Source organism: Ziziphus jujuba, chromosome 1, assembly GCF_031755915.1.
Source record: "Ziziphus jujuba cultivar Dongzao chromosome 1, ASM3175591v1".
Taxonomy (NCBI): domain Eukaryota; kingdom Viridiplantae; phylum Streptophyta; class Magnoliopsida; order Rosales; family Rhamnaceae; genus Ziziphus; species Ziziphus jujuba.
The window spans coordinates 43,476,310-43,492,197 of NC_083379.1; the positions used below are offsets into that span (position 1 = coordinate 43,476,310).

At 37.3% G+C, this 15,888-nt stretch overlaps 2 protein-coding genes across 3 annotated transcripts; one reads left to right on the forward strand and one right to left on the reverse strand.

The window, feature by feature from the left end:
* Window positions 1-5,649: 5,649 nt before the first annotated feature.
* Window positions 5,650-6,113, forward strand: LOC132803406 (putative ubiquitin-like-specific protease 1B). The gene is made up of 2 exons (XM_060816329.1): window positions 5,650-5,841; window positions 5,959-6,113. The coding sequence occupies exons 1-2, from the start codon at window positions 5,669-5,671 to the stop codon at window positions 6,095-6,097; spliced, it is 312 nt and encodes a 103-aa protein (XP_060672312.1). The 5' UTR covers window positions 5,650-5,668; the 3' UTR covers window positions 6,098-6,113.
* An 8,339-nt stretch (window positions 6,114-14,452) lies between these two features.
* On the reverse strand, window positions 14,453-15,614 carry LOC132800359 (chaperone protein dnaJ 15-like). Of its 2 annotated transcripts, XM_060813853.1 has the most exons (3): window positions 15,391-15,614; window positions 15,211-15,315; window positions 14,453-15,051 (listed from the first exon to the last, which is right to left on the reverse strand). In XM_060813853.1, the coding sequence occupies exons 1-3, from the start codon at window positions 15,442-15,444 to the stop codon at window positions 14,950-14,952; spliced, it is 261 nt and encodes an 86-aa protein (XP_060669836.1). In that variant the 5' UTR covers window positions 15,445-15,614; the 3' UTR covers window positions 14,453-14,949. The 2 variants fall into 2 exon arrangements, with proteins under 2 accessions (XP_060669836.1, XP_060669835.1); XM_060813852.1 differs by having other exon boundaries at window positions 15,211-15,614.
* Window positions 15,615-15,888: the final 274 nt, after the last annotated feature.

Here is a 15,888-nt window from a genome sequence, read left to right on the forward strand (position 1 = left end):
GCCACTCTCCTTCCACTTAGTCTACTTTCCTCTTCATGATTTTCAAGCAAGTGACAAAGAAACAATGGGGAATTTGGCCCAATACCCCTATAGGACCGAGCTTCATGAATTTTGCCCCCTCAATTCATTTCTTTTTTGATCTACCCCTTAATATCCCTTATAACCTTCAAACAAAACACAATTATTTACATATCCTCTTATTTTTAAAACCAAACAAAAATCAACTTTTCCTTTTCTAAACGTCTTTACACTTTCATACAAATACAAAAATACAAAAAAAGCAAACAAACGGCTTTACACGAACACACAAATACAAACAACCAAACCGAAGCTGTCGTGGAAAAGCCAAACATTAGGATCTCATCTCAGCACAGGGAATAAGGTAATTGGTTGAATTTTTTTGTTTATTTGTTGCCGTGGGACCGGTGTGGGTTGTTTTTGTGTGGATTTGGCTTTATGTTTATTTTTTTCGTTGCCGTGGAGTGTGGGTTTTTATTTATATTTTTTGTGTTTATATTTTTTGAAGATTTAGGATAGATTGATATTGGGCATTAGTAGGAAATGAAGAGAGGAAAAAAATGGGACCGGTTTGGCCTTGATCGGTGGCCGGAGGTGGAAGAAATAACCGGGTGAAGAATCGGGTCGGTACTGGTTTAGACGGGTTTATTTTTTGAAGATTTAGGATAGATTGATATTGGGCATTAGTAGGAAATGAAGAGAGGAAAAAAATGGGACCGGTTTGGCCTTGATCGGTGGCCGGAGGTGGAAGAAATAACCGGGTCAAGAATCGGGTCGGTACTGGTTTAGGCAGGTTCGGGTCGACCCAGACAAGGGTTGAAGATGGATTGAACGACATGTCGTCTGGGATGAACAACACCCAGACGACACGTCGTTTTTTAATTTTTTTTTTTTAAATTTTTATAAAAAAATGTTTTTTTTTGGGTATAGATATATATATAGAATTGAAGATAAGAGAAAGAGAGAAAGAGAGAGAGAGAGAGAGAGAGAGAGAGAGAGAGAGAGAGAGAGAGAGAGAAATTAATTAGAGAAAAAATGAGAGAAATACTTTATGATTATTTTTTTTGGGTATTTTTTGGGAAAGAATGAGAGAAAGAGAGAGAGAGAGAGAGAGAGAGAGAAATTAATAGTAATTCATAAAGGAATGTAATACCGTCAAGAATTCCCTATTAGATTTTTTTCCTTGTATTCATATACAAAATAATGAAATATATTATGAATTTTGTGTCACAAATATGTATGAAAACTAGGATCCCGTTTATTTGATCCAAAAAGCATAAAAGAATCCTGTCTAGATAAAGGTAATCTGTTTTAACGGTTGTTGACTAAGACCAAAAGGACCCTTACAAGCAGCAACATCAACATACCCATCCTTTACACAAATTCCAACACATGCTGAAACCCTTAAATTACCATAATATATATATATCAGAGAGAGAGAGAGAGAGAGAGAGAGAGAGAAAGAGAGAGGGAGGGGGGAGAGAGAGAGAGAGAGAGAGAGAGAGAGCAAAAAGAAGTGAGGTCACCGACTACTAGAAGACTGCATTTTGTTCTACAAATAAATAGAAAAGAAAAAATGCTTATACATGTCAAAACTCTCCAATGGGGAATAAACTGTACAGTATCAAAGTGCTCTTCCTCTGCTGGCTGATGCTATTGCTATGGATATGTTAAAACTAAAACCTCTCAAGTGTGCATATAATCACAAGAAGCACCCTTCTTGCAATGACCACTCTCATGATACTTGCAAACTCTCTGTCCCTTAAACGGAGGCCTTGAAGAACCTCCCCCTCCCCCTCCCCCTCCATTACCAAACGATGATTGCCTGTTCCAAGGTTTATTACCCCCACCATAACCAGAATCCCCACCGTGAGATCCTCTATTCCTCTGATTTGAGTATCTATCTGCATTATGATTCCGTTCGCTTCCCCATTTCCCTTGGTTCCCTGTTGGTGCGCCCCAACCCGGATTTGGATTTCCTAGTGGTGGCCCTTGACCAGGAGAAAAGAGAAAAATACTTTATGATTAATTAGAATTGAAGTTGAGAATTCCAGAGTTAGTACTTTCTAAAGGTATAGATATATATATATATATATATAGAGAGAGAGAGAGAGAGAGAAAGAGAGAGAGAAGATCGATGCATAAAATTTTAGGTACATGGTTAGCTAGAAGCAAACACGCAAACACTTTATCCCCAAAAAAGAAAAAAATAAAAAATTAAAGAAGAAGAAGATAGAAAGATTTAGATGGCATGCACACTGCTATACATTAAATGTTCAGTAAATGTTATGACATGCACAATATCCTTAGGAAGAGAGCGTATGAAATTGAGGATTGCGGATATTTATACATGTATGTATACATAGTTGACCATGTTGTTAAAGGTAGATAAAAGTTTATTAATGTTGTCAATGTACATTTGTAGGTTGTACTTTATAATGGCACCAAAGAGGAACTTGCGACGTCAACCGAAGAAGGGAGTTAAGAAGGTGGAAAGTAAGAGACGCGGTGGTAGCACAGCAGCAGCACCCGACTCTAAGCGTCAACGTACTACTAGGCAGAAATCCAAATCTGAGACGGAAAGCACCAAACTTCGAGGGCACGTTCCACTTTCTTCTCCCCCATCTGATATGGTAAGTTTTATATTCATTTATGTTGTTTTGTGCGGTAAATGATAAGACATGTGACAGTATTTATTCATGAATGTGAAAACTGAAGAAAAACTTCACCCGATGGCCATCGGTAATTGCCGATAGGCCATCGGGCTTTTTTTTTAGTTCATTGTAGGTTGATTACCGATGGTTTCATCGGTAATTACCACTTGTCCAAAAATGTGAACCCATATGTCTTAAGATTTAGTTCGAAATTATTATTATCAAGTTAGGGTGGAAAAATAGAGTATGATTAAATCGTTGATGTCAGTTCCATTTATGTAATTCATATTGCAGCCCATCGATGCTCCAAAGGAACGGATGTTGCAGGATGCCGATATAAATAAAGGTAGGGCACATTCATTCGGGAATCCAATAGGGGCGAACAAAGTAATTACAAGTGTCCTCACAAGTGAGCAGCTCAAAAAGTATAGACAAACATGTTTTGGACACTTACATGACATGAAGAACCTCCGGTTCTCTGGTCAGTTAGTGCATCACCTGCTTTGCAGACAAGTTGTGTCCAACAATCCAGAAGTACTGGAGTTTAACTTCGGCGGATCTTCAGTACGGTTTACGAAGTGGGAATTCGCACTCATTAGTGGGTTAAAGTTTTGTAGGTACCCTTCGATGTATGATATGCAAATTTCCAAAGGAAATGAGTTGCGCACGAGGTTGCTAGATGACAGGAGTGACTTGAAACCGCCTGAACTGGAACGACTATTCAAGGATACACTTTTTGTGGATGATTGGGATGCTGTTAGAATTGCGTTACTATATTTCTTAGTTCATGGTGTACTCGGAATGGATCCGAAGGTTCAAATAAAAAAAAAATTCATTGATTTGGTTGCTGATCTCGACGTATTTAATTCCTACCCTTGGGGCATTCTAAGCTACAAGGAGACGATCAACTCATTCCACAATGCATTCCAGCAACGAGGACGAGGACGTGCAGTAAAGAATATATCACAGTATTATGACCTAAAAGGTTTTCCATTGGTGTTTCAGGTACGGTAATATATTTAATACATGTAGCGTTTACTTAAAATTTATATTTAATAACCTATAATTTGTATTTTGTAGGTGTGGGGGTTTGAAGCAATCCCTGATTTTGGTAACCAATTTGCCGACCGGTTGGAAACCCGTTGTCCGAGGATCCTTGGATGGCATACTCCAAGGCAACCGAACCATTTTGCTGTCCATAATTGGTTCTCCTCCAATAGCAATGTAAGGCAAATTTTGTTTAGACTACATGCTACGACTACATTCAAGTTACATTACCATAGTCAGTTTCCAAATTTACTTTTTTTTCCTTTCTTCATTGCATGTAGTATGTTGTGCACTGGGGGTTAGATGCTACCGATGAGGAGAAGACTATGGATTACTGGCGAACAATAGCAGTTGACAAACATCAAGTTCGCTACACGTCACCTCCAATTGTAGCACCAATAGTTGGCGCTAAAGATGTTGGCGCTAAAGATGTTAGCCCTAAAGATGCGTCCAAAGCTGAGGAGCATTCTAGTGGCCCTCCAGATGCTAATTTCAGGGTATGCAATTGTTACTTGCAAGCAAATTTGTATTTCATATGTTGTACTAATATATGTTGACTTATGTTTTGGATATTGATATTGATTAGCTTGCTTGCTTGGAGGCAAAAGTTGATGAATTTAATAAAGAGATGGCAGCGTTAAGGAAGATGCTTAGTTCTGTTATTGACTAACAAAAGCATCAGGTATCATTTAGACAACTTAGTATACTTCACTTTAGTGCTTCAGCATTATTAAATTACATATTGTAATTCAGCAATTATTTGTTGTTAGAGTTTGGGAACTGCAAAAATAATCATTGTGTTTTGCAGGCCGAGCATCATATGCATAGCCATTCACCGTCATCTTCGGTTAGACCATCATCCCCTGTGGCACCGTCTGTTGGAGAGCAAGCTGAAGAATTTGCTGCACCCATAGACGGTTCCAATGGTAGGAAGGAGGATGATGATTGTACTACACCGTTTGAGCCTATCGTACCTGGAGGACCCTATGTGGAGGATTCCTGGGCTTTGGTGCCATATCGGCCTTTGCATTTCAGGTGGGATATCGGTGCTTCAGCTGACAGTCCACATCATGACCAATCAACTGAGATTGTGGTGGAAGATCGGAAGCATAACGTTGGTGATACAAGCTGATTCGGTCGAGTTTACCACCAGTCACATCACGTCATCTCTCCTTACACCGACCCGTGTAAAAAGAAGGTCAAATTTAATCTTACTCGACCTATTGATGCATCAAAGGAGAGGGCGTTCGATGAGTGGTATAGGGTGGCACCGAAGGAAGCAACCGTGTGTACATCTTATATGACGGTGGGAAAGGAATTTTTTGCTGAGCTACTGACCGATGAAGGATGGTTGAATTCCGATGTAAGTTATATGTTTTATGTTCATGTAAAATCATCGTGGTCCTATGTTTGGAATGATGTTTTATTTATCACCTCGCACTTGTTACTTATTTCCTTTAATGTGGTTTTGCAGCACATTGACACTATTTTGTATTTCATACGAAAAAGGTGGTTTGATAATGAGAAGATGTTCACCAACACCTGTGCCATATTAGACGTGTTATTTTGGGTAAGATGATGGGATGTTACTGCGTTGCTTAATGTTATATTGATGATATTTTATATTGTATATATTTCATTATTTGGCAGTCATCCATCAAAGGGCGTTATCCCATATGGAGGGCATCTCGTAGCACATATTCATGTGATGCGACCCTTTGTAACTATGTGCGTGGGAGGTCACCCAAACCTAGCGTGTCGTGGCAGATATGTGATTATGTAAGTCCATACATATATTGAAAAAAATTCTCACTAAGTTTCCCATTTTGTGGATAATGAGGTTATGTTCTAATTTGCAGGTGTACATCCCTGTCAACAATGGAGGCGCGCATTGGTTGGCAGCATGTGTGGACTTGAAGGCCCAGCATATTGATTTATACGATCCAAATATGGGAAATAAATATGTCCAGAATAGAGAGTTGAAGAATGCGGAATGCCTTACGTATATGCTGCATTACCTATTGAGGGATGGGGGATATTATGGGAAGAATCCGGACGTGTCTCCCACTTTAGATCCATTCACGATGACCATGATCAAAGATGCACCCCGCCAAGATAATGGGTATGAATGTGTTGTCATTTCAAACAACTTGTATTGCTGCTGTTTTTTATTGTGGTTACGTGTAAAAATACACGTAGTTGGTTTTCATTAATGCTAATCATTAATGCTATTCTGCAGGGGTGATTGTGGCGTCTACGCTCTGAAATTTATTGAATACATGAGTAGTGAGGAGAACCCTTCATTTGGTCCGCAAGACATTATGTTTTTTAGAAAAAAATATGCTGTTGATTTGTACTTTAATAAACTTTCAATGTAGATCGTATGTTTAATGTTATGACGGTCTATACTAATGTTATACTAATGTTATCTTAATATGCTGAACCTATCTTTACTAATGACAACCGTTGAAAAAAAAAGAAAAAAGATAAAAGATAAAAAAAACCCTCGGTTGTGGTAAAAATTAAAGGAAAGATGATTATCGATGGTGCATCGATAATTCCCAATTCACCATCGGTAATTACAGAAACGCTTTTTCGTAACCAACAAATAAACCCTGGAAAAATTACCAACGGTTTCGTCGGTAATTTCCGAATGTGTACAGTCCATCAAGTTTTACCAATTTGTTGGGCCCCACAAGTTCCATAATGTGTGTTGAATGCAAAAACATGGCAAATAGGGATTCTTAAATTATAATAAGTGGAGAATATCCCAAAATTTAATAAATGTGTATCAAATTTTGCCAAAAAATGGGATGTCTGTTCACCCTCCGTAATTCCCGAGGAAAACGTCGGTAACCGCCAAATTCCCTCGGAAAATTACCGATTGTTTCGTCGGTAATTCCCGAGGGTGTACAGTCCATCACATTTTACATATTTTTTGGGCCCCACAAGTCCTATAACGAGTGTTAAACCAAAAACATGCAAAACAGGGATTCTAAAATTGTACTAAGGAGAGAAAAGCCCAAAATTTCATAAAAGTATATCAAATTTTGCAAAACAATTGATCACTGTTCACCCTCGGTAATTCCCGAGGAAATTGTCGGTAACCACTAAATTCCTTTTGGAATAATTACCGACAGTTTCGTCGATACTTCCCGAGGGTGTACAGTATGTCATATTTTACCAATTTTTTGGACCCCACAAGGCCCCTAAGGTGTGTTGAATGAAAAAACATGCAAAACAGGGATTCTATAATTGTACTAAGGAGAGAAAATCCCAAACTTTAATAAAAGTGTATCAAAGTTTGCAAAAAATAAGCAAACTGTTCACCCTCGGTAATTCCCGACACAATCGTCGGGAAACTACAAATGCCCTCTGGAAAAATTACCGACAGTTTCGTCGGTAATTCCCGAGGGTGTACAGTACGTCATATTTTGCCAATTTTTTGGACCCCACGAGGCCCCTAAGGTGTGTTGAATGAAAAAACATGCAAAACAGGGATTCTATAATTGTACTACGGAGAGAAAATCCCAAAATTTAATAAAAGTGTATCCAATTTTGCAAAAAAATTGATGACTGTTCACCCTCGGTAATTCCCGACGAAATCGTCGGTAAACTACAAATACCCTCTGGAAAAATTACCGACAGTTTCGTCGGTAATTCCCGAGGGTGTACAGTTCATTATATTTTACCAATTTTTTGGACCCCACAAGGCCCCTAAGGTGTGTTGAATGCAAAAACATGCAAAATAGGGATTCTATAATTGTACTAAGGAAAGAAAATCCCAAAATTTAATAAAAGTGTATCCAAAGTTTGAAAAAAATAAGTAAACTGTTCACCCTCGGTAATTCCCGACAAAATCGTCGGGAAACTACAAATGCCGGCTGGAAAAATTACCGACAGTTTCGTCGGTAATTCCCGAGGGTGTACAGTACGTATTATTTTGTCAATTTTTTTTACCCCACAAGGCCCCTAAGGTGTGTTGAATGAAAAAACATGCAAAACAGGGATTCGATAATTGTACTAAGGAGAGAAAATCCCAAAATTTAATAAAAGTGTATCAAAGTTTGGAAAAAATAAGCTAATTGTTCACCCTCGGTAATTCCCAACGAAATTGTCGAGAAACTACAAATGTCCTCTGGAAGAATTACCGACAGTTTCGTCGGTAATTCCCGAGGGTGTGCAGTACGTATTATTTTGCCAATTTTTTTTACCCCACAAGACCCCTAAGGTGTGTTGAATGAAAACACATGCAAAACAGGGATTCTATAATTGTACTAAGGAGAGGAAATCCCAAAATTTCATTAAAGTGTATCCAATTTTGCAAAAAAATTGATGACTGTTCACCCTCGGTAATTCCCGAGGAAATCGTCGGTAAACTACAAATACCCTCTGGAAAAATTACCGATAGTTTCGTCGGTAATTCCCGAGGGTGTACAGTACGTATTATTTTGCCAATTTGTTTTACCCCACAAGGCCCCTAAGGTGCGTTGAATGAAAAAACATGCAAAACAGGGATTCTATAATTGTACTAAGGAGAGAAAATCCCAAAATTTAATAAAAGTGTATCAAAGTTTGCAAAAAATAAGCTAACTGTTCACCCTCGGTAATTCCCGACGAAATCGTTGGGAAACTACAAATGTCCTCTGGAAGAATTACCGACAGTTTCGTCAGTAATTCCCGAGGGAGTACAGTACGTATTATTTTGCCAATTTTTTTTACCGCACAAGGCCCCTAAGGTGTGTTGAATGGAAACACATGCAAAACAGGGATTCTATAAATGTACTAAGGAAAGGAACTCCTAAAATTTCATAAAAACATATCAAATTTTGCAAAAAAACTGACAACTGTTCACCCTCGATAATTCCCGAGGAAATCGTCAGTACTCCCAAAAAAACCTTCTGGAAAATTACCGATGGTTTCGTCGGTAATTACCGAGGGTGTACAGTACATCAAATTTTCCAGATGTTATTACCGACGAAATATCATGCACTGTTCATCCTCGGGAATTACCGACGAAATCGTCGGTAATTTTTCCAGAGGGCATTTGTAGTTTCCCGACGATTTCGTCGGGAATTACCGAGGGTGAACAGTTAGCTTATTTTTTGCAAACTTTGATACACTTTTATTAAATTTTGGGATTTTCTCTCCTTAGTACAATTATAGAATCCCTTTTTTGCATGTTTTTTCATTCAACACACCTTAGGGGCCTTGTGGGGTCCAAAAGATTGGTAAAATATGACGTACTGTACACCCTCGGGAAGTACCGACGAAACTGTCGGTAATTTTTCCAGAGGGCATTTGTAGTTTCCCGACGATTGCGTCGGGAATTACCGAGGGTGAACAGTTAGCTTATTTTTTGCAAATTTTGATACACTTTTATTAAATTTTGGGATTTTCTCTCCTTAGTACAATTATAGAATCCCTTTTTTGCATGTTTTTTCATTCAACACACCTTAGGGGCCTTGTGGGGTCCAAAAAATTGGCAAAATATGACGTACTGTACACCCTCGGGAATTACCGACGAAACTGTCGGTAATTTTTCCAGAGGGCATTTGTAGTTTCTCGATGATTGCGTCGGGAATTACCGAGGGTGAACAGTTTGCTTATTTTTTGCAAACTTTGGATACACTTTTATTAAATTTTGGGATTTTCTTTCCTTAGTACAATTATAGAATCCCTATTTTGCATGTTTTTGCATTCAACACACCTTGGGGGCCTTGTGGGGTCCAAAAAATTGGTAAAATATAATGAACTGTACACCCTCGGGAATTACCGACGAAACTGTCGATAAATTTTCCAGAGGGAATTTGCTGGTTACCGACGATTTACTCGGGAATTACCGAGCGTGAACAGTTATAAGTTTTGTTGCAAAATTTGATACACTTTAATAATGCTACATTTAGCATGTTATTGGTTGGAACACACATGATTGAAGTTGCCGGATGGAATTGTTGTGAGTCTTGTACGACGGTGTACAAATGTCAATTACCGATGATGCATTGGTCATTACCATTGGGCAGTAATATCATCCATGCAATAGTAAGAAACATACAAACAACTGAACCAAAAATTGAAGACGGAATGATATGTTATCAAAAGAATACGACAGATGAATTTGACAATAAAAGAACACATAAAGCCAACGTCTATTATGCCAAAACACATGTTACGTGGTTGACCAACTAATTGCATTCCTGACTACATTTCATACACACGCATACCACATAACATGGCCTCATTGTCTGAATATAGCATCATGCGATTGATGGGCGTTTGTTTCAGTGGTGCTGTTGGTTGTTAGTGCTATCAAGAGGTACGGCGGTGGAGCATGATCGGCTGGTGTGACCAACCTGTTTGCACCTCCCGCATCTATATTGATGACGCTCCTCTCCTTGAGATTGAATCCTCTTCTTTCTCGGTCTTCCTGACTGTTTGCCAATTTGAGGTGGAAGTACAACCTGGTTTATGACATCATCTGGAGCATGCCACTGACATTTATCTCCAAGTGGATATATGGTTTCCGAATATGCATAACGGAGTGAGTCAACTGAGTAATGCGCCGAGCAAAGGAAATATGGAGAAATATGTCGATGCTTACATGCTGCAATTGCATGGACACAAGGAAATCCATCAATGTCAAATTCCTTGCATGAGCACGTCTTATTTTCTAAGTTAACAACTCCAATGAACATGCCATGGCCAACAACTTGAAACTCATATAAGTTCATTGGCATAACACATAAGCCTCTGCCATTATTTGAGCGGTCCTGCATGATTTTTTCCAACCAATTAGTAACAGGAGTTTGCATTGCAGCAGCGTTAGTTCGACGTTCATACCACCACCTTTGCAAGACATCACGAATGTGATCTAGTAATGGCAAAACAGGTTTATCCCTAGCATCAATAAGCACAGAGTTCATGCTTTCTGCAATGTTAGTTGTCATTATGTTGTATCTATTGCCCGGAAAATGTGATCTAGCCCATTTTAAAGGACTTGCATCCTTGAGATATTGTACAGCTTCAATACTAACCCCTTCTAAAAGCTGCATGGCCTTATCAAAATCCTCAACAATATATGCTCTAGCTGCATCATTAAAAATTGATATAATCGCGTTGACATTACCTTTAAACTTCTTAGCACGTAAATTTGTACCAAGATGATATGTGCAGTGGCCATGGTGATTATTAGGGAAAACTGTACGTATTGCTTTTGCAATGCTCTTGTGTCTATCCGATATAAAAGCTATATTCGGATCATCCCCAAATGCTTCTTTAAAGCTCTCAAAAAACTAGGTGTAAGCCGCATCCGTCTCCCCAAGGCCTATTCCATAAGCAAGTGGATAAATTTGATTGTTCCCATCCAAACATGATGCAATATATAACAAACCTCTATATCTATTCTTCAGTGTAGTTCCATCGACAGCTACGACTCTCCGCATATGCTGGAACCCTCTAATGCTAGCTCCAAGTGCCATGAAAAAATATAAAAATCTGTTTTGATCATCAGTTTCAATTCGAGTAAACGTGCCAGGATTTTTGCTCTTCAAAACGTGACTCCATAAAGGAGGTTTTGCATATGAATCTTCTGGCGTGCCCCACAAACCCGATAGTGCAACTTCCTTAGCGGCCCATGCTTTGTTGTAGCTTATGTTTACTCCGTAATTAGAGCGAATGTCATGCATGATATCTCGAGGTTTGTATTGCCTTGAAATCCCATCAAACATTGGCTGGATGATGTCTCCGATAACTGAACTTGTTGCTTGACGATGATCTCTTTTCATGATATTTAAAGAGCAAATATGCTCATCTTTGAAGGCCCTAATCATGAAGGCCTCTGTATTATCACCATGTAGTTTGGTAGCACTCATTCGCCACACGCAATTGTCGTTTGCACATACAACCTCATATCGGACTCTATCCGACTTCTTGACCTTGAATTCAAAATTTCTCCTTAGTGCATAAAGACTAATCTTCTTCTGTAGCACATTCTTACTCGCAAAGATTTGGTTGATTCGAATGATTTCATGGGCATTGATGGATAAGAACCGATGGTTGACCCTACGTTCAGCCATGGTTACCGTCGAATCTTGTCGAATGTCCAAATGGTTTTCGGTACAAGGAGAGGCAAGCACATCATCATTCACATTATCAATTGGAGTACTACCATAAGGAGACTCACCATGTCGACTATCACCAGCTGAAAGTCCCGAATGTTGGGTCCAACAAATGTCTCGTAACCTATCTTCACTACGATCAGTGTTGACCTCAACCTCAAATTGTTCATCTTGATCATAATCATGTCCACAATATTCATTCAAATCATTAATTTCGAAGTGCTCGTTATCATGATCATGTTCCGCAGATTGCACATTGTTTTCACACATTTGATTTTAAGAGAATCCAGGTTGACTTTCCGGCACATGAATTTCGGTCGCTGGGGACTGCATGTCGGCATCAGAGGTACAAGTAGCTATCTCGGGAACTGCAGATAGTGGGGCAATAGTCATAAATCCTGAACTTGTAGATATCCTATTCACAACACATCCAACAGTATTAATACTCTTTGGAACCCTGGATAACACATCAACCATAAGTGGAGATCTGTCTTGAGGTCTGTGTGAACTATACTCTTCTATAAAACTTTGTAGGTCTTCATCATTTTCCACAACGTACGGCTCACATGACAAACACACATGGTATATGAACTTGAAGATTAATTGATGTTGTGTAGAATCTAAGTTGAGAGCGTTGTAGACAACATCTTCAAGTTTGGCCAACGTACAATTCCTTTTGATACGTATAATCTTCGTTATTTGACGTTGGTATCTCCAGGTACCTTCAGAACATATACTCCATGTTCCATCGTAGAACAGTAAAACTGAAATTTGTGACATTGAGCACAAAGAGTTTACCAATTCAAAACATACTAAGTATCTACTTCTGCAATCGTAGAATCTTTGCTGGAAGGTTTAACTATAATCCTGAAGCAAAAGTAATGAAAAAATACAAATACATTTTTAGTAAATGAGTACATAAAATAAGCCAAACAATTATGTTATTAATGCCTACTGGAATAGCATTTTAAATACAAATACAAATGCATTTTCAGTAAATGAGTAAAGATAAAATAGGAATGCATTTTATGTAAATGAGTACAAATGCTGATTAAGGGAAAAATGTTGCCATATATGTACACATATTTATATTTATAACACACCCTGTGAAATCTGATAGAAGGTACTAGCTGCTGGATAGAGAAGACAAACGAGTTTTGTAGTTGGTCAATGTTTTCCCTTTCTGACCATGTAAATGTTATTTTTTTAATACAATATTGACTAATTAAATTCTTATTCTTAGGCTAATATATAAATATATATATATATATATATATTTATTAATTAAATCGATCCATTGAAAGGTCTAATGCTCTAAATTTGACCTCGATATCATCTTTCTGTGAATTCAAACAAAACATTTTTGATTCATTTTTATAATATTATATTTAATTTTTTGTTCATAGTTTATAACGCCTCCTTTGTTCGTACCAATTCATACTTTTTCCTCACTACTAGTATTGTGATAAGGTTAAGTCATTATTTGATTTTGACTTTATCTATCTCCTATACGTAAAATATATTTTAGGAAATTTTTTTCGTAAAATCAATTAAGAAAATTAATATGAAGTATATTGTATTTATTTTTTGGCTTACTTATTAAGCCATTTATGTTTACTATTGGGAGTTCATGATTTCAAAACATTAAGATTGAAAAAATTTATTATAAATGATAAAAAAAAATTATGTAAAGAAGTAGCATAAAGCCAAATTATATATATATATATGTATATATATCCACATACCAGATAATCGTTAACTCCGATCTACAGAAACGTACAATTTAATTACATCCTTTTGAAGTGTATGGGATCCACAATGAATATTTTCAGATGATGCAGGGAGAGTGAACTGAACTGAAGAGATTTTGGGATTTTTTGCAATGTTCGTCAATGCAAAGAAAGAAGGCTGAAAGGTACCCAACCAACAAAAGAGAAAGAGAGAGGAAGACACAGTATACATTTAATGTGGTAGCAGGACAGAAGTTAATGGGGTAGATAGAAATGAGGGATGGTCAAAAAAGTTGTTTTAATATTATCACCTGTATTCGAGACAGTCAATGAGAAAACTGTTATTTTTACTTTACACTTTCATAGGTATCCATGTATTTAAATAGTTTACAAAAGCCAGACAATTAATTCCCTCCTAACAAGTCTCATTTGGACATACTACCATGGAGCCATTCATGTAAAAGTGATTGATACCATCCATTTAAATTATCATCCTTCTTATTTATTGCTTCTCCACATATCAAATAATATGGATAATTTAATAATGAAATTGGATCTTTACACATCATATTGACACGAGAATCAAGTACAAAAACTAAAAACAAAATCTGAATATGGAAGAAATTGGATCCTTTCACAAATATGGAAGTTTCCTTTTTTTTTTTTTTTTTCTTTTTTGTTTATTACATTTTGGTATCTTTTTTTCTACGAAAATCCAGCTGAACACAACTCTATAATTCCTATGTTCCAAGATTATGTATAAGATTCGAAACATATTGGATACAAAGTCCTACAAGGTAGCAGACACGGTAAGACTTTGCTGGCATACCTCATGCTGAACCAGAATCCTGATATCCCAAACAAAATTATTGACTAAAGGTAAAGATTTGCTGAACCAAAGTAAAATAAAAAGAAGCATGCTACATAAAATCATAGTACAATTATATAAGTCAATTGTTTAAAGGATTGTAGTCAAATTGCAAGTAAGAAAGCCCTTGGGAATGAGGTCAGAGGACTGAACAGAAATACATTGAAATGCCACACCAATACCACTTGACCACTTGAAACAATGCAATGACATTCACTTGAAAAGAGAAGTTGAGCATCATTGTCACATTCACAGGTAGGTTACTAATTTTAAGTTCTACCCATGTGTGATATTCAAAATCACAATTTCACAGCCACAATTTTATGCTTTGAAAATAAATTAGAGACGCATAGTACTTAGAAATTGAAGGATATAACAGCAGAAAGTTTAACATGACAAGAGTATTACAAAACATTTCTACCAATTGTATATGATCATTGGCACTGTTGACTCCATCTATGCTTCAAATTTTTTAAACAACCATGACAGCTTTCAGAATGCAAAAATCATATGCACTATAAAATGGAAAATGGATTGGAGACACAATAGGAAAGAAGATATGGTACCTGTAGGGCCAAACCATAACCGCCATTCACATCTTGCTCGAAATAAAGTAACTGGAAAATAAAGCAATTAGATTATAAATTTAATGTCACATCAGCAACACAAAAGAAAATGCAGATGCAGAGAGAGAGAGAGAGAGAGAGAGAGAGAGTTCATAGTCATCAAACATGGTATATAAACAATTTAAATGCAAAAATATGAAATATACATACCTTAAATTTGCTTTGTGCATTTGAAGTAACTCTTACTACAATACCACACTCGGCTTGTTGCTCGTTGATCGTAACACCAAAGAAATGAGCATTTTGCTTATCCACCTGCAACAAAACAAAATCAAGCAAACGGAAAATTCCAGAAAGAATGAAAGTCCATGATAACAAACATGAAAGCACCTTTCCACTAACTGATGACAGAATGGAATGTATCCCTAGTTGGCTGTACTCCATCCAGCATCATATCATCATACATATCTCTCAGCAAGAAATGCCTACCACCACCGTTATTAAAAAAAAAAAAAAATCAGAACACAACTTTCACAATTTCTCCCCAAAAAAAAAAATTCCCAAAACCACTAAAAGAAAATCAAAATTAGAGCTGTTGCCTACCTGTTGCTTCTGCTCCTAGGGCTCTCTAAAATCCTGCAGTTTTCTCTCTGAGTTGCCTCTTCACCATCTCCTTCAAAACGCGCAGTCTCCACGCTTACAATCCGGCCGATTCATGAAAGGAAACAGAGGGCTCCTAAGATCTGGTTATGGATAAAGAGATGGAGGGGAAAAGTCGAAGAAAGGAAAGAAAAAAAACATATAAAAAAAAAAAACATAAGGGTATTTTGGAATTTTAAAAGATTGGAGGGGTAGATCAAAAAAGAAATGAATTGAGGGGGCAAAATT

What these genes read in the sequence shown, in the direction of transcription:
- LOC132800359 (XM_060813852.1), bottom strand. Translation starts at nt 15,444, where the DNA reads ATGGAGTACAGCCAACTAGGGATACATTCCATTCTGTCATCAGTTAGT. An exon ending in ATGCACAAAGCAAATTTAAG is followed by an intron (nt 15,052 to 15,210) that starts GTATGTATATTT and finishes TTTATTTTCCAG; the next exon opens with TTACTTTATTTCGAGCAAGA.
- LOC132803406 (XM_060816329.1), top strand. Translation starts at nt 5,669, where the DNA reads ATGGGAAATAAATATGTCCAGAATAGAGAGTTGAAGAATGCGGAATGC. An exon ending in GCACCCCGCCAAGATAATGG is followed by an intron (nt 5,842 to 5,958) that starts GTATGAATGTGT and finishes GCTATTCTGCAG; the next exon opens with GGGTGATTGTGGCGTCTACG.